The 18,889-nt window shown below is 38.4% G+C and overlaps 1 protein-coding gene across 2 annotated transcripts in view; it reads left to right on the top strand.

Annotated features, from left to right (window-relative positions):
- FGD5 (FYVE, RhoGEF and PH domain containing 5) overlaps nt 1-18,889 on the top strand; it is a 149,832-nt gene that overhangs the window by 80,272 nt on the left and 50,671 nt on the right. For both annotated transcript variants that reach the window (XM_087708942.1, XM_087708941.1), the window contains exons 4-5: nt 6,854-6,912; nt 7,023-7,053. In XM_087708942.1, the coding sequence (XP_087565068.1) occupies nt 6,854-6,912; nt 7,023-7,053 (90 nt within the window). The remainder of the gene's footprint in view (nt 1-6,853; nt 6,913-7,022; nt 7,054-18,889) is intronic.

Below are 18,889 nucleotides of genomic sequence, written 5' to 3'. Positions count from 1 at the left end.
TGCATTCTAACCACTATGGCACCACAGTTCATAGATAGAACAATCTCCTAAGATACAAAGAATCAAAAGTCAAATCAAATTTTATGTCTATGTTATTTTATGCCTAGTATCTGTTATCTTGGTTTTAAGCAGACAGACTACAGAAGTTACATTTAACATAGCTCTATGTTTATGCTAGAGTCCATTGGAGCTGGGAGGCTTATAAATTCATATAAATAACAATATAACAATAAGGAATAGCTTTATTTTAAAAAAAAAAACATTCTGAATGTTATTCTTGGAGCTCCCCAAGTCTCAGAAGGTAATTTCAGCTATTGGCAATTGCAATGGAGGTCAAAAAAGTCAATAAGACAATGGCAACTATGTGTCCGAAGCTTGTGGCAGGCACAACAATTCTTTCTTGTCTTTTAAAAGGACAACCTTTTTTTCTTTTGGAAGAGGGGAACTGAGTGATTCTCTGAGTACGGGTGCTAAAGCATGTCGGGTATCTAAACAAGCAGTAGGGCTGCAATGTTGTGAATGCTGGCTTTTTATTTTGGGGGCATGAGTTTAGAGAGATTATTTTATAACTAAAATGCTAAACTGATAAGAACATATATAACACTTTATCTCCGTTCTTGACTAATTTGGTAACCATTGTTGTTATGGCATTTCCTGTGGTTTGTAATTGTGATATGCATGTGGATGAAATTGGTTTTTTTTTTAAATAGTCTTTGTTTCCTCCAATAAATATTTTCTCCAATAAATCCAGTATTTTGACAAGGTATCTTTTCTAATATTGAGAAACGATGTTCAATAAACTACAGGCCTCTAGACTATTATTTGAGGTTTTTTTTTAGAATTATATATTTACATTTTTCAATGTAATTTTTGCAATGTATCACATTTTGAATTTATTTTACAGATAGTTCTCGATTTATGACCGAAGTGGAGCCAAAATATTCTGTTGCTGAGCCAGGCAGCTGTTAAGTGAATTTAGCCCCATTTTATGATCTTTTTTCCCCACAGTTGTTAAGGGAATCACTGAAGTTGTTAAGTTAATAACACAGTTGTTAAGTGAATCTGGCTTCCCCATTGACTTTGTTTGTCAGAAGGGGATCATGTCACACGGAGACATTGTACCCGTCATAAATATGAATCAGTTGTGTGAAGCATATGAATCTTGATCACATGACCATGGGGATGTTGCAAAATTGTAAGTGTGAAAAACAGTCATAAGTCACTTTTGTTCAGTGCTTTGAACGGTCACTAAATAAACTGTTGTAAGCCAAGGACTACCTATATTTGCTTGCTTCATATATTAGAATGTGTCTGTGACTTAGGTGTGAGGGAAAAAAATATCCTGCATCCTGATTTTGTTAACTCTCTCTTGCTACCCCAAAGTGAATCTGTAAAGGAAGAATGCAAAACATTTGTTATGGGGCTATAGAGTATCTGGCAACGATTACTAAAATCAAGTGGCAGGTTCAGCATTAGACCGTGATAGTTGAAGAGTCCGTACCACCTACATCTCTCCTTTCCCAGAAAACTGTCTCTGGACACTGTCGTCATTCCCAGAGTTCATTTCCTGGTTAAACAAACAGCCATTAAACAACATAAGACGGGCAACGCCTAGAGACAGTCTCAGAACTCTCTAGACAGGCCACGTGGTTCAGGGGTCCCAGTGTTTTGACTTTTGCCTGAAGACAAATTAATCACTAATGGAATTACTAACTGTGACAAAGTGTATACAAGAAAAGAGAGTGAACCTCAGGCAGCATGAAATATGCTTCACTTCTTGGCAGCTGTAGGCCAAGCCCATCAGTAGAGGACGTGCAGAGTGGCCAGTGTTGCTACCCTCTTGCATTTCATGGTGTTTTGGTATCACAGCTAGTGAACTTCCTCTGTACCCATGTATATGTATATATTATCTGCGTGTACATACATTCTGATTTGGAAAGATTTAAACCATAATAATAGGTTAGTCCTATTGAAATTTTTGAGAGACTCTATTTTTTATTTAATACATGCTTTCTGACACCACATGGTAGGCACTGACAATTTTTTCTTATTCAGTTTCATGAGAAAATTAAATTAAATTTCATAGATCACAAAAAGCAACATTATTGTGACTAATTGAAGCCCTGTTTTCTTCATGCAAACCTCTACTAATACATATTGTCAAAAACTCAATGAATGCTGACATTTAATAATGATTCTTCAGATTTTAAGAAATCAAAAGAAATATATATATATATTTCTTTCATTTACCTCAAACAATTCTTTTTCATTTCCATTGCTTAATAATTAAATGCCATAGTAAAATATAATATAAACAATGGTTTGTTTAAAACCTTTAAGACATTTATCTAAATATGTATTTTATGTCCTATCAAGGACCATAGGATTGTACATAAAAATGTACAATTCTTCAGACAGATTTACTAAACTTTCTTCCTTCTGGCAGAAAAGTAACTGGTTTACTTACAAGTAACTGGCCTACATCTAAATTAACCATATTCTTTTACTAGATTATTTGTAAATTTTTCAATGTGGAGATTTTCAGTGCTATGACTGCAGTTTGATATTTAGGAATTAATTCTTAATGTTCTTTGAAGAATAAAAACAAAAAGTGCCAAGATAGTTTATTGGTCCTTTATTATTTGTTCTTAGTCATGCTTGTAAGTATATGAAAACATATGATCATCTAATTTTCATATTACAACAGCAAAAAAATAACTGACAAGTCTTTTGCATTCTGTAACCCGATAAGTTGCAAAATTATGACACAACAATAACTTTAAAATGATTGGCAAGGAAATGTCTAAAGTTTAAGGTTAAACTTAATAATTTAAATGAGTCATGCCTGAGGAATTGTGCTGTACCGTGGCCTGAATCTTCAGCTAATTAATAATATTGAGATGGTAATTCAATTGGGAAGAAGCTCTGTCAACAGTCTAGACTACCTGCCTTTACTGCCTACTGGTTTGTTTTTGAAATGGATCAAGCCTTATCAGTAAAGCTGGTCAAAACCTAAAAGAAAATTATCATCATCATCATACCAATTGTGTATCCACTGAAGAAGGAAGGCCTCTTCTGCATGTTTTCAATCCATACTGTCCTGAATTTTCTCTTGCCAGTTGGGTCCACAATACTTGCTGGTGTTGCTGATCCATCTTGTTTTAATTCTCTTTCATGGACACTTTTTATCAAGTGGGATCAGAGATGGTTTGCTGCTGGTTTTACTATCGGTTTGCAACCCTTGCGCATGCACTGCACGCGCATGCACCGAGCAATTTACAGCGAACTGCACACGCGCAGTCACTAAAATCCAACATGGTGGCGACTTCAGCGGTGATAAGGGAACCGGTTCAGGAGGGTAAGAGGGGTGGGTCATTGCAGTTCTGTGACCCAGGCCTGAATTTCACTACCGGTTCGACTGAACCGGGCCGAACCGGCAGCAACCCATCTCTGAGTGGGCTCCATTCTAAGACTGCCTTGGTCCACCTGTCATCAGTGCTTCTTGTTATGTAACCAACCCATTTCCAATTCTTTTGCTCTCTTGATAATATTGTATACTTTTCTTTGTTGTCTAATTCATGTACAGGTCTTTCTATTTTGTCTTGTAATACCGAGCATGTATCTTTCAATAATTTTCTATATATTTCTGCTTACTACCGAAGGATGATTTCTTTATTTTTATAATCCAATTTATAAAGGCACCCATCTCATCAAAGGCGACTTTAAGCTTTTAGTTTCCCTTCAAATTGATATAGAATTGGTGACTATGAAAAAGAAAAGTAATTTTCTTCAGGTTTTCAATGTCCTCCTCTAATTCAAGAGAGGATAGTTTGGTATCCACATCCTCACCGTTTTGACATCAAGTAAAAAATTATTTCTTTTTCGCTCCTAATTTTTTAATATCAGCAGCATTCCCATTTCTCATTATAAGACGGTTTGCTGTTCTTCTGTGTTTAATATTCTTTCTATTGCGGGTATTTTAAGTTTCCTGGGAAATATATAAATTAGTTTAAAAGATGTTGTAAAGAAACTAAAGAAGCAATTAAAAACATTATATCTCACACAATAAAGAGATACAATCAAACATGAGTAAAAAAAGAATACATAGAGCACAAAATCACAATAATAAAAGTGGCAATAAAAGAATGTGAAATTACAAAATAACATTTTTTCCCGATAGCAGGAGAACAAAAAGGTCTACATTTTTTTGGTTTTTTTCTTTCTTTTTTCTTTTTTTTTTTTTACCCAGGATAACTGAGATAGCCTTGATTTGGAAGCAATGATCTCACTTGTACAAACACTTTATCAGGGCAGTATAAGAAAATAACATAATATATGATCACAATCAAAGAATATTCAGGAATACAGTAATACCAAAAATGATCTTACATCCAGGAGTGGGCTGCTGCGGGTTTGCATGGGTTCGGGAGAACCTCTAGCTAAGAGTCTGCCCAGTTTGGAGACCCTGAAAATCCCACCCCTGGCTGGCCCCACCCACCCTGCCCCTCTACTCCCAGGAGTCCCCATGCTGCCCATTTTGGATGCAGGTAAGTACAGGTCCCACATAGAGGCTCAGGGAGGGTGAAAAATGAGCCTCCTGGAAGGCCTGAAACAGGCCCATTTCTGGTCTCCAGAGCCCAGGGGAGGCCATTTTCGCCCTCCCAGAGGTTCAAGGAAACCTCTGGAGCCCAGGGAGGGCAGAAACGCCCCCCCCCACTGTAGTTCAGGAGGCCGACTAGACCATACCAACCATGGTAACACCCACCCAGCAACTGGGCAGAGAACCCATTGTTAAAAATGTTGAAGCCCATCCCTGCTTACATCCTTACCTCATCTCTGATAATCAGAGAACTCCAAAGAGATGAAGGCAAACAGATCCTTTCAAAGCCAGCAAGTATGCAGCACTCTCTTGGTTACGTCTGCATTGAAGTTTCATCCCATGGGGTTTTCTGACTTGCTTATATAAGCTCCGAAACATAATTAAGTATACCTGCTTTTCACTGGCCTCATCTCACAGGAGTTTATGAAGGGCAAAGAGGGTGAAATCATCAAGGTTAAGAAGTATCAGCGTGTAAAGGTTTTTTGACAAATGATGGGAAAGATCATCCTATTCTACAAAAGTAGAGGATAGGACAAAACAAACCAAGTGCAGTATAAACTTTTAGTGACTAAAATAAATGGTGGCTTAGTTTCACATTATGTACTCAAGTATTACATGGGAATACAGGTAGTCCTCGGCTTTATGACCACAATTGAGCCCAAATTTTCTGTTGCTAAATGAAACAGTTGTTAAGTGAACTTTGCTCCATTCTACAACCTTTCTTGAGACAGCTGTTAAATGAATAACTGCAGTTGCTAAGTTAATAACATGTTAACTTGGTTTGTCAGAAGATCACAAAAGGTGATTATGTGACCCTGGGACACTGCAACTGTTATAAATATGAATCATAAATATGGGGGAGTGGGATGGTTGGGAAAAGGAGAGGGAACCCCCCCTCCCCAAAAAATATTAGGTATGGCTACAAATTTAAGCCCTCCCCCACTTTTAATACCTTGTTGCACCCACCACATTAATATTTTTATCTCCATTTCATGAATGCCCCCATTTAGAAGATTATAATGCTATTAAAACTTCCATGATTAAAAAATAATAATCTGCAATTAGAAAAAAATATAAGGCTTAAAAACATAAAATAAAAATCCTACAGCAACTAAACAAAAACTTTTTAAAAAATTGGGATCAATTAATAATCAAAGTCTCTCTTAAATAATTTTATTTTGAATATATTTCTCGAACCTAATAAGGTAAGGGGTTAAAATGCTGGTGCTACAATAAAAAATGGATCTCCGCTTCCCTTACTTCATGACCATGGGGAATAATTAGCAGGTAATCTCAGGTGCTCTTCTCTATCAGGTTAAAAAAAATGACATCAAAGGAGGTAGGAGATCCTCTCTGAACAAGTCATTGCATAGATATGATGCTCCCAGAAAAGACTGCTTTTCTTAGGCCACCATAAACCTTTACAGATATTCTTCAACTTACATTTAGTGACCATTCCAAGTTACAACATCACTGGAAAAAAGTGACTTATGACCGTTTTCCACACTTACGACCGCTGTAGCATTCCCGTGATCACGTGACTTACATCGGATGTTTGACAACTGACTCACATTTATGATGGTTGTAGTGTCCCAGAATCATATGATTGCCTTTTGTGACCTTCTGATGAGCAAAAACAATGAGGAAACCAGATTCACTTAACAATCATGTTACTAATTTAACAGCAATAGTGAATCACTTAGCAAACATGGCAAGAAACATTGCAAAATGGGGCATAACTTGCTCAACAAATTTCTCACTTAACCACATTAATAAGAAGGCAGAGAAGGGAGGTTGAGAAGATAGAAGGAGCAAGGCTGTTGCAAAATAAGATGGAGGCATGGGGTGGCAAGAAAGTGACCCAAACTGAATTATATATATGTGTGTGTAAAAATACATATAGAGACTAATGATGACTAGACATATGTTAAATAGCAACCATAAAATGTATACTTGTGAATGAACTTGAATGGGAAAAATGAAATAAAAACTTTAAAAAAAAAACAGCATAAATTTTGAGTTCAGTTGTGGTCATAGGTTGAAAACTACCTGTAGTATTTGATGAGTGGCCCTGGAAAAGGTCTCAGGAAAACATGTTAGATCAGGGTGGTAAACTTGCACAGTGTTGTATTTTGGGTTTTATACTTGTGTAAAACCTACAATGTTTATTGTATGAGACCACTAGTATGAATAATAATATAAGAATCTAAATTGCTTGTAGACCTTGACCCTCCTTTGTTTTGCTTTTCACAGAAAGAAGGGCAATCCAGAGCACAACTTGTCGCCCAGGAACTTGTGTCATCAGAAAAAGTGTGAGTCTGTCAGCTTTTAAAAATTCTTAGGAACAATGTAGTGCATTCCACTTTGATTCATTCGGCTCTAGCGGTTGGCCATTTTGTAAAATTGCATCTCTTTTTCGCAGGTATGTGGAGATGCTCCGGCTGTTACATACGGTAAGTAAATCATTTTAATTGTTGAACACTAATTGCCGTCTTACTTAGTAATAATTTAGGAGACAGAAGAAGCACTGAGGAGGCTGAGGTGAATTCGGTGAGGGGCAGGTTGTCATGAAAAAGAGCTTACTGAGGCGTTGCAATGAAATCTGTCTCAGGATAGGAAAGAAGAAGAAAAAAAGGATGATTCTCCATGTGTGCCAGAAATCTGGAATTTTGCATTTGTGAGAATTATTGGCCAGACAACTTGCCAGGAATTTGTGCAAGAGAATAATTTTCTTGAAATACTTTATGGAGAGAGGAGGAAAAACTGAGGTGGTGATTACTATTGATTCAGAAAAATGATGTTGAAAAGACATTTCGGCTGAGAAGAGAGAATATGTTAGAGCTGTTTGCTTAGACATTGGATGGTCTCTATTAATCACCTCTACAATTCAAATATATTTTGTGTACTTGAGAAAAACATTCAACTGACATTTTAAGCTATCATCTTCCACTTAGATGCAGAAGTTTTGCTATTTATCAAAGAACCAATATTCACTAGAAAATATGCTTCATTGATTTCAGTAAGATTTATTTCTGAAAAAAATATACCTAGATTTGCAATGAAAAGCCATAGATCAGAGTTCTTACAGCATGTTTCCCTGATGATAATTGATATAGCAGCCAGTTTTGTTAAATAAATACTGTACAAGAAAACTAAATATTGACAGAAGAGAATATTTGTAGCTCTAGTAGTCCCTAAACATTAAAAACTAACAAGAAAAGAAAAAGAAGAAAGGAAAAGAAAGAGAGAAAAGACAAAAGTGCAAAATGAAAAGATAGAAAGAAATAGAAAAAAGAAGCTCTCATTGATCTTTGCAGGAAATACAATTAACACTGTGGTTACAAAAGAAAAACTCGTTTTTCATTATCTAAATTTTTCTCCTAATCAGTATCAGATATACAAAAGATGGGTTCATTTTTTTTTATTTCATGTTGTTCACATTTCCATTATAAATGTAAAGTATCTTTATACATTCTAGACAATTTCTTTGGTGGCATATACCAACAGTACATCGTTTTATTAAAAAATATATTTATTTATAATGTAAATTTCAGTCCCATCAACCTATCAACTACATATTTTTGCATTATTCTATTTGTAAAATATATTTTAGCCCGTGTTATACAATTTTTCACTTGTTCTCCTGTCTCAAATTTCAGCAAAAAAATATGTGTTTTGGAAATAATATGTTCATCATTTGTATATAATTCTGTTTCAAACTCAGTTTTACACTATTCAAACCCATTCAATCTCTTAGCTACTTTAAAGTTTTGTTTCACACAGGTCTGCAAAATCATAGGTATTAAACAAAAACTTTACAATAATGTTTGTAACATTTCTGTCTTTTATGCCAATATGTTGTTGAGTGTTTTGTGCCAGGTTGCCACTTTAAAGTATGATGAATCATTTTAAGGATCCTCAAGGCATTTTTCATCCTTTCTTGTCAGCTACTTTTAAAATGGGTAACTTGTGTCAAGATTAGACACAATAGTCTGCTTTTGTGACCTTGGAACTGCAAAATAAATCTGTGTCTTGGGGGAGGGAAGGGGACAAACTTATTTCCCTTTCATTGTCATTCTTCCCTGCCAACATCACATTCTGGAAAGAAAAATACAGTTTTAAAAAGTTTTGCGTCTTCTGTTACATTGCAATAAAGAGAACAAAAGTGCACCACACCCTGATTTGAAAGAAGAAAATTATTATTTTCTTAAACTCTAAGGAACACCTTTTTCTGTCCATCACCCCTGTCCCCTACACACACACACACACACACACACACACACACACACACAACACAGAGAGAAAGACTCTAGAGTAGATCACCACCCCATTCAGCATAACAGAAAAAACGTTTGGCCTTTTAAGCAGACCTTAATAGTTTGATTGATTGCCAAAATGATGACATTTACATACACCCACTCCGCTATTGAACTGGAAGACTGGAAACATTGTATGAACTTAAACTTTATATCAGCTGGTGTGGCTCAAAAATAAAGAGTTTGATGTTAATCTAGAAAGTTAGGTTCTGTTCACTTATTTCCCATTGCTAGCTCTTAATAAGAACACTAACAACCAGTTGTGTGTTTGGCAATAGGCAAACCTAGTTTCAAAAAGAGCACACACAGAACAACATCTAGGTATCATGATCATTAGGGTATCAGGGTTCCAGGTAACACCCCCAACGAAAGAAGTCTCTGAGGCTTGAAGTTCCTCAAAGTTCCATTTTATTAGAGATGTCATATTGGCACATCTGGGAAAACCCGAATCGGAAAGCTTCCAGGTTTTCCCCACTTAAATGAAAGTCTAAGTCCCTGCCCAGCACCCACATGTCCATCACATGGCCCAATCAGGCACTGTCCCAACTAGAGATACCTTCTAGTCACTCCCTTCCAGGTGCAGGGCAAGATGTCCTTGACTCTCTGAGAAAGGAGTGTTATTTTGACTATATATCTCCCATACTCCATATAATTCCCCCTTCCATTTTCCCACAGCATTAAATATGGCAGGCCTGGAGGTTCAAAGTAAAAGATGGCTTCCAGGCTTGACATAGGGAATGACTGCAACATGAAGGACAGATTTCTCACATGTTCCATCACTAAAAGTACTGCAGGGAGAATTTGCACCATTACCGGAAAACAACTAATACAGGGGTGTCAAACTCGTGGCCCGTGGGCCGGATGTGTCACACACTGGCCATGCCCACCCCCATTTTAGCAAAGGGAAAAAAGGTGTGATACATCACGTGATGACAACGCGTCATCACGTGTTTGACACCCCTAATACAAGATTTTAGTAAATCAGTTGATATATTAAATTGCCAGGTTGCATCAGTGATTAAATTGGCCAAATGAAAATCTGAGCCTAGCTTAACAATCCCACACATCAGACACCTTAATATAGACATTATAAGTATGTTCACAATCCAGTGAGTTTTTTCTTCTGTGTATGGAGATTGATATGTATCAAGGCACAAACTCCATATATCTGACACAGTTCCTACCAAAACAGATTTTCATTCCATTATGAATTAACATGCATCATTTTTACACATGTCCACGGTAGTTCATTTTCCCTGGAGTTGGTGGTTTGGGTGGACAGGGGAGAGAGAACAGAGGAGAGAGAAACAGCATGTTTAAATGTAACAAAGTGGTTCTTGAAATATACTTCTTGTTTCTAAAATGGATGGCTGAGAAACATATCTAGTGGAGATCTTATAATTTCTTTGTCAGATGAAGGAAACTACACTATTGTTTTGCTGCCCTCTGGAATGTATCCATAGCTTGATTTGATGTCCAAGAAAATAAATGGTTCCTGATTGCTTCCCACCCATTGTGTATTTGTTTACAACTGTGCAGTTTTGCATGTTCACAGCTCTCAACGGGGATGCAATTAATAACACTTCCTGTAATAGTCTCCTTTATAAAGTGGGCACTATAATTACTTGTAGCTTATTTCATCTTATGCAGGTGGAATATAGTTATAGGTAGTTGCTGCAGGCAACCCAAATGACTTCCCCTGAGGATATACTTCTGTTGCCGAGTGTCTGCATTTTCCAAGTGTTTAAATCACAGTAGTATAGTCCATCTGGTTTCTTGTGCTTGAGAGTGAGCAATGTGTTCCATAAGAGTGGGCTATTAATCTCTGATGCAGCATATCCTGCTTTGTTGAATCAGATTTTCTAGTCTTATCGTTTGGAAACACTTAATTCTTCCAATTACTGGATATCTACTGTAATTACATATAACTGCATTTCGTTAATCTGTAGTTCAGAGTTAACCAATCTAAGTTCCACGTTTTCATTTTTGGGCTTGCCTACCTTGTATTTTAAATCAACCTTTTCAATCATTCAAGGAGCCTTAGGAAGGAAGGAAGGCTTATTTGACAATAGCATTCTCTGATAGGACCATCAATCTTCTGACATAAATAATAAGATTAAGACTTGGACCCATCCAATTCTGCCCAAGTGCACATTCAAGAGAGCAGTTGCCAACCAATGTTCCTATTGGTGGGAGTGATGATGGATGGATGGATGGATGGGGAAAGGACAGCAGAAGATCCACTAATCACTGTGCTGAAACTATTCCACATTAAACTGTGGGATAATGAAGTGAGGTTATGGGGCATCATCAGTGTAATTTCTTCCTGGCTCAAGAACATGAGGAAAGCATTTCTGTGGGGCCGTGCGGGAGAGCTCTCAACCAGGCTGTTCAATTTGTACAATATATATAGGTGCATTAATTATGTGCATCAAAAGCAGACAATGTTTTTGGGAAGCAATCCATATCCTCTACAACAACTCACTAAACGTTTATCCAAATAATGTCCCTGAAACTCTATTAATCTATTTCTCAGTTTATACATAGATTTATATAAAGTCGTTGCTAATTTGTCCTATTGATTTAAATGACTGCACCGTAAGCATGTTATTTGAGGGACTTCCTTGTTACATCTACCGATTCCATGAGGTCCAGCAGAAAAGGTGTGTTCCATGTCTCACCTGCAAAGGACTTCCACCTGGCAGGACCCAGGAGATCAGTGGTGAAATTCATTTTTTTTTACTACCGGTTCTGTGGGCGTGGCTTAGGGAAGGAAACTTCAAAATCTCCATACCCATCCCACTCCAGGGGAAAGGATATTGCAAAATCCTCATTCTCTCCCCACTCCTGGGAGTAGGATATTGCAAAATCTCAATTCACACCCCATTCTGGGGCCAGCCAGAAGTGGTATTTGCCGGGTCTCCAAACTACTCAAAATTTCCGCTACCAGTTCTCCAGAACCTGTCAGAACCTGCTGAATTTCACCCCTGCAGGAGATGTTTCATTTCTGCTGCAGTTCTGGAGCATTCTTCCCCCTAAAGTGAGCCTTCTAGAGATGGAGTGAGATGGAGGTTAACTCCATCTCTGTTAGCATTCCAGAAAGCCTTGAAAACATGATTCTTCCATCCACCCTGGGGCTCCCATGGTGAGCCTACAAAGTGGTTGATTAGGCTAAATAATGGTTGTCCTTTCACCATCTTGGGCTTTTATGTTTTATTCCTTTTTGTTTGTATTTATTTATGCTGGTATTTATGTCTGATATTGCTAAATTGTGGTTAACCAAAGACAAACCTTTTTATCTCCTTAAGGCCATCTCAGACTTGTAGAATGAAAGGTATTCACAATATCATGATAAATTCATATAATGATAAACCATTATTTTTATTGGCTACATTCACGTAGCATGGTAGGACAGAATCGTTCAGAGCCCTAACACAGTGCAACACAGGTATTCCTATTGGGTATATTCTGCTAAGCATGTCAGAGAATCTCCTTTTGTCATTTTTTTAAAAAAATGGAGTTCCTAATGTGTCCCCCTTGTCCCAACCAGGAACTGGAAATGAAGAATAAACCCAGGCCTTCTGACTCAGAATTGTCAGTTAGCCATAAAGTCAGAGTTCATACATTACAGCAAGAAAACCCTAGACATTTATTTGCTGATTGCTTTAGCTGCTCTTGCTCACAGAATGGTGCTCATTATTATTTTTTATAAGATTTTTATCCCATCTTTCATTCAGGAACAAAAGGTTGTGTACACCGTGTTTTAGCCTTCCATTCTTCACTAAAACAACAGACCAAAAATCACCGAATAAAGTTCTGTGATGAAGCTCAGATTAAAAACATGGTCTCTTCATTCCTAATTCAAAAACCTTATCGGTTCAGCACACTGGCACTCATTAACAGAAGTGGTTAAGCAGGTATAATCAGTATCATTTATTAAATTCCAGTTATTGGTTGTCTGCATTTATTTAGATTTATTTAGATTTAGTTGTTAAGGTGTGTGTGCACACACACAAAAAACTTTTCAGGGTAACAATTGTAAATAAAAATGCAGTAACTCTTATTGAAAACAAACAACCTTCTCATGACTGCTGTGGGTAGATAAGAAAGGAATCAAACATTCAAACTCTCTATATTCGTGATGACGAACCTATGACACACGTGCCACAGCTGGCACGCGGAGCCCTCTCTGCAGGTACACAAGCCATCACCCAGCTCAGCTCCACCGCGCATGCGTGAAAGCCTCCTGCCGGCCAGCTGATTTTCAGTTCTCTGCTGTGCCTGTGGGAGATGCATGCTTGGGGGCAGAGGGAGCACACGTGCACGGTGGGCAGGGAAGTGCAGGGGGCAGCAGCCTCCCTGCACCCAATTTTTGGTTTCAGGAGGCTTCAAGGAGGTCTGCTAGCCCCAAAACAGGGTGGTGTGTGTGTGTGTGTGTATCACATGTATGCATGGGGGAGTGCAGGGGGGTTGTGCGCATGCACAGGGGGTGGGGTGCATTGCATTATGGATGTGGGCACACGCATGTGCTGTCATATGCACGGGCACGATTTCGGCACACAAGGGCAGAAAGGTTAGCCATCACTGCTCTATATGGTTGTCATCCACCTTCTTCGTTTTCTCTCCAAAGAATCTTCCCACAATTTCATTTTAACTGGATCTTCCAATAAGTGTGAGAGCAAAGTAAACAGTCATAAATAGAGGTTCTAATTATCTATTTATACAGATATTTATCTGTACTATACCTTGTAACTGGTTGGATTCTGGAAATATGAAATAATAGTTACATGTTTTAAGGCAGAAATATTGATGTTCTGTATAGGATGAATTGAATGAACTGTTCAGAATAACATAATGACTTCAGTTCTTTCCTCTTATTTTATATCTAACAGGAAATTATATGGATTAGAAAAATGTTTTGTTTTACTGTGCTTTTCATATAATGTATTTGGAAGCCATAGCCTGTACTATGATTGATCTATTACTGAGGCTGGAGAAGTACTTTACCTTTGATAAATAGTTTCCTTGGGCTTCAGTATTTGGGGCCACAAGATTTTTTTTCCTTTTTTTTTTTTCAACGGATGTTCCTAGCAATTACTGCAGGCTTCAGATATAGGAAATTAATCATGGCAAAGTTGGTTATTCTGGCTGTCAAAATTAAAGCACTTGTTTGAAAATTTATAATGATGTGGCTATTAAGACAATTAATGATTAAATAAGTTTTCCGAAGTTTTATGAGAAAGCATAACTACTACCAGCAATTATACTTAGCTCTCCAAAGTGATTTTGCAGGCATGGGGTACTGGTTTATCGATTGCCGGTAATGTTACAAGCAGTAAAAAACTTTGGGACAGGGAAAAAAATTTTTTTAAATGGATGGATTGAAAACTTTAAAAATGGATGGATTTGAAATTGAGGTGACAGTGAGACCCATTTCACGCATGCATTACAAGATAAATACACACTTGGACTATAAAGTCCAAGAAAGCCTATAATATAAAATAAGGAATGCATATGACACCAAGGCTTATGAACTCAGCTTACATTTTATTTATTTATCAATTTATCATATTTATTTATCATATTTACTTATCATATTTAAGAACTACCCACCTCCTTCATAGAGGGACTCTGTATGGCAGTGATGGCTAAACTTTTCTGAACTGAGTGCCCAAAGCACACACGCGCAAATGCACACATGCACCCCCCAAAATGCAATGCGTGTGCATCCCCTGTGCATGTGCCATGCCCCCATGCATGCACTCATGGCCCCCTGTGTGCACCCCCTCATGCACCCCCACACATGTGCACACGGGGCCCCACACATGTCTCACCCCTGTGCATGCGCAGCAGAGGGGACATGGGAGGTGCACATACATGTGCGGTAGAGCTGAAGTGGGGTGACGGCTCGCATGCCCACAGAGAGGGTGGTCCGTGCCACCTCTGGCATATGTGCCATAGGTTCACCATCACGGCTGTATGGTATACAATAAAATTTCAAAAGTATAAAAAATATAAAATTTAAAAGAGCAAGGTATGTTAAAAATTAATAAAAAGATGGGGAGAGGGCTTTCAGTCACTCATCAGACCCACAGCTTTGTGCTCCTTTGTGTGCCCCAAGGAAGGTCGTGGTGCCATAGTTTTATGCCTTTTTGGAAGGCCAGGAGAGTGAGGCCTTGTCTCATCTCCAGAGAGAGATTGCAGGGGTAACAGCAGAGAAGGCCCTCTTCCTGGACCTCACCAGTCAGAATTCTTTGACTGAGGGCATCTGCAACATACATTTCCTGCCTGGCCAGGTGAGATAGGCTGATGTAATGGGACAAGGACTATTCTGTAAATAACCTAATTCATGCCATGTAGGGCTTTAAATGTCATAATCGATGCCTTGAATTGGACCCAGAAGCAGGACAACACCCAATGCAGAAGTGCTCAGCAGAAGTGTTATATATTCTTCTTCTTCTTCTTCTTCTTCTTCTTCTTCTTCTTCTTCTTCTTCTTCTTCTTCTTCTTCTTCTTCTTCTTCTTCTTCTTCTTCCATATCCATCATCGGACATTGGCGATCATGTTGGCAATCCTATTTTTGTCAACAGCCGCATGAAAAAGTGCTGCTGAGTTTTGTCCAAACTAGTCCCTTAGGTTTTGAAGCCATGATGTTCTTCTTCTGCCTGGACCTCGTTTGCCTTCAATCTTTCCCTGGAGGACTAAGTGAAGGATGCCATATTTTTCTTGGTGTTGCATCACATGTCCAAAATATTCGTTGCTTTTTAATGATTTTTGCTTTTTAATGGCTTTGATGATTTCCCTTTGCTTTCCCAGGTGGCTTATTACCTCCTCATTTGTGATTTTGTTAACCCAGTTTATATGTAACAGCCATCTGCATCATTCTTTGGGCATCCAAAATTGCTCATGCAGCTGCATTTTGTAGTTTCTGGGTATTATTCCATAGTAGCCCCATATAGAATACAAAAGAGAACTTTTGCTCCAGTTCTTAGCCATGCCCCAATACTGAGGCTGACTTGACTGCTTAGAATACACCAAGTACCGGTAAAGGGGGGGGGGGGAGAGGAAATTAAGCATTTTAAAGAAGGTAAACAAAAGAATGTAGACAAAAAAGTAAAAAAAAAAAAACAGGCAAGAATACTAAGAGGGTAAAATACAAATACAGTAGTAGAAAAAAGTTTCAAACCAACTCTCTGATATATCTCGGCATTATCTAATCAATATTTCAACCTACTTATATTGGCTATAATAATTCTAATGATTTGCTTCATGGTATGATAAAAGTTTGGAGTCAATCCGACAAACTCAATTCCTAGTTAAAACAGACAGCTCCAAGTACTTTATTTGGTAACAGTATATTCGGCACTGCTTTCTTCTGGGATTTTGCCAATAGTCTTTGTATTTCCTCAAGTGGAGAATAAGGTCAGATACAAAGCATTGAAATCTATCGATCAGTCAATAAACATGTAAGCAAGCAAGCAAACAAGAAATAACCAGGTCCAGAGGTGGATTCCTACTGATTTGGACCGGTTTGGCCAAACCGATAGTGGTATGCCAGTCTGGGTCGCAGAACCAGGCTCGCTACACCCCCAAACCGATTCCCCTGCTGCCACCACTGCCATCTTTTTTTGGAGTTCTGTGCATGCGCGGAACAATTTCCATTGAACTGTGCATGCATGCACAGCACGCCTCCAGCGCGCACGAAGCATACATACGAGCGAACCAGCAGTAACACTAGTTACAACCCATCCCTGACCATGTCCAAAATTGAGGAGTCCTTGGTTCTCTTTCAGCCTGGTTATTTTGCTGTAGATGTTTCATTACCTAAAGTAGTTAACTTCATCATTGCTAGTCCACTAGCAATGATAATGTTACCTAGTTTAGGTAATGAAACCTCTGCAAGAAAACAACCAAAGCTCAGAAAGCACCAAGGACCCCTCATTCCCACCCTGAGCTACAAACATTGTCCTTTATAGGTCCAATGCAGCTTATGTTTTTCGAGCTAAACAATGATTCATGGCATATGAATTATTATATGATAAAGACTAATAAACAAAATCACAGTTAAATAGCCCCGTTGATAAAATGAGACTAAGGTCAGTGACAAGAGAAGCAAATGGGTTGAAAACAGCATTGGAAATCATGTGAATTACCTTCATCCAGGACGTTTCCCACCAAATTAATGTGCTTTTAATGTGACAACTGAAATTAAATCATCTTCAGCATTGTCTGCAAAAATACATACATAAAGTCAACTGAGATTCCAACTGAAATCTCAACTATCTAAATCAATTCCAAACGGAAAACACAACATTTCTGGAAAAGCAACAACAACACGTTAAGCTAAAATGCAGCTGTGCAGTTTCTGAATATGTATTAGTTCCCCTCATAATCTGTCACTAGAGATGATCCTGGATTCTAACATGATTTTTTTCTGTCTTGTTCTTCCATTCATTCAATATTCCAACAGTGCCAGGAAAAATAGAATAAAACCAAATTGTCAAAATATTTGAATTAAAATGCACTCATATATACCATTGTTAAAAAAACATAATGAAGAACTGAATAGTTTTCCATCTGCACCGAAAAGAACTTAAGGCCAGTGTTAGTGATTTCAAGGGGTGTTCTAAAGTCTTGGTCTATTCCTAGGATTATCTTCCTACCTTCTAAAGATGAAAATTCAAGTGCTCAATCCGGAGGCAATACAATAGTATCCTCTGATGGCTTTCAGAGATCCAGTTCTTAAACGCTTTAGATGCAAAGGGATCAGTGGTGGGATTCAGCCAGTTCGCACCTATTCGGGAGAACCAGTTGGTAACTTTCTAAGTAGTTCAGAGAACCGATTGTTGGAAGAAATCTCCTTTTGTTTTTTTCCACTTTACAGGGCTTATCCTGTAAAGAAGGTAGGAAGGAAACATTCTGGTGTTGTTTCTAGCCTAATCTTTATTGCCCTGCTTACAGAAACTGCCTCTCCGGTTAACCCTTATTACATTGTAACCGCTAAGGCGAAGCGTCCATTGACCTGAGTGACCTTGAGTTGGCCACGCCCACCCAGTCACATGACCACTGAGCCCCACCTACCCAGATGGTCATTAGGGCAGAGAACTGGTTGTTAAATTATTTGAATCCCACCACTAAAAGGGATGCTTCAACGTTGGCTGGGTTAAATCAGGGTATCCTTTCCTCATACTATTTACATATGTCCCAATAATTCCCATCCAGTGTTTCCATTCTGATTGGGAATATTAAAAAGAAAACCCAGTTTGCATTCTTAGGAAACTTCTTGTGTTACTAAGAAAATTATCAGGTGAAAGCAACCAGAATCACCCATGAAGAGTCTCAACAGTAGTTTTATTGCTACTCAAACTATGGTACAAGAATCTCACCAGACTGACTGAACTGAACTGAATTGAATATTTTATTTGGCCAAGTGTGATTAGACACACAAGGAATTTGTCTCTGGTACAGATCCTCAGTGTAACATGCAAAGCAACAGAAGATAAGAAGGATAAATAGTAATACTACAGGCACAACATTTGGGTTGCTATACATAGACTTGATTGATTTATTTGGCTTGTATGCCGCCCTATTCCCGGAAGACTCAGGGTGGCTAACAGAAGGGGAGGGGGTACAAAAATAAAAATAGAAAACAGGAATTTAAAATACAACAACAGTCATAACCTCGGAGGGGGCTGGATAATTCAACAGCCCCAGGCCTGCCAGAACAGCCAGGTCTTAGTTGATTTGCGGAAGGCCGGAAGGGTGGTAAGGGTCCGGATCTCAACGAGGAGATCGTTCCAGAGGGCCAGAGCAGCCACAGAGAAGGCCCTCCCCCGGGGAGTCGCCAGCCGACATTGACTGGCAGATGGAATTCGGAGGAGGCCTAGTCTGTGGGATCTGTAGACATAAGATGGCACTGAGAGAATTAGGTGTTCAGCAGAGAGATGTCATGAGGGAAAAGTTATGTTTAGTA

This window comes from Thamnophis sirtalis, unplaced genomic scaffold, assembly GCF_051295495.1.
Source record: "Thamnophis sirtalis isolate CommonGarterSnake01/CBP01778 unplaced genomic scaffold, rThaSir2_p1.2 scaffold_3, whole genome shotgun sequence".
Lineage (NCBI taxonomy): Eukaryota > Metazoa > Chordata > Lepidosauria > Squamata > Natricidae > Thamnophis > Thamnophis sirtalis.
This window is presented reverse-complemented; position numbering and strand designations above follow the sequence as displayed.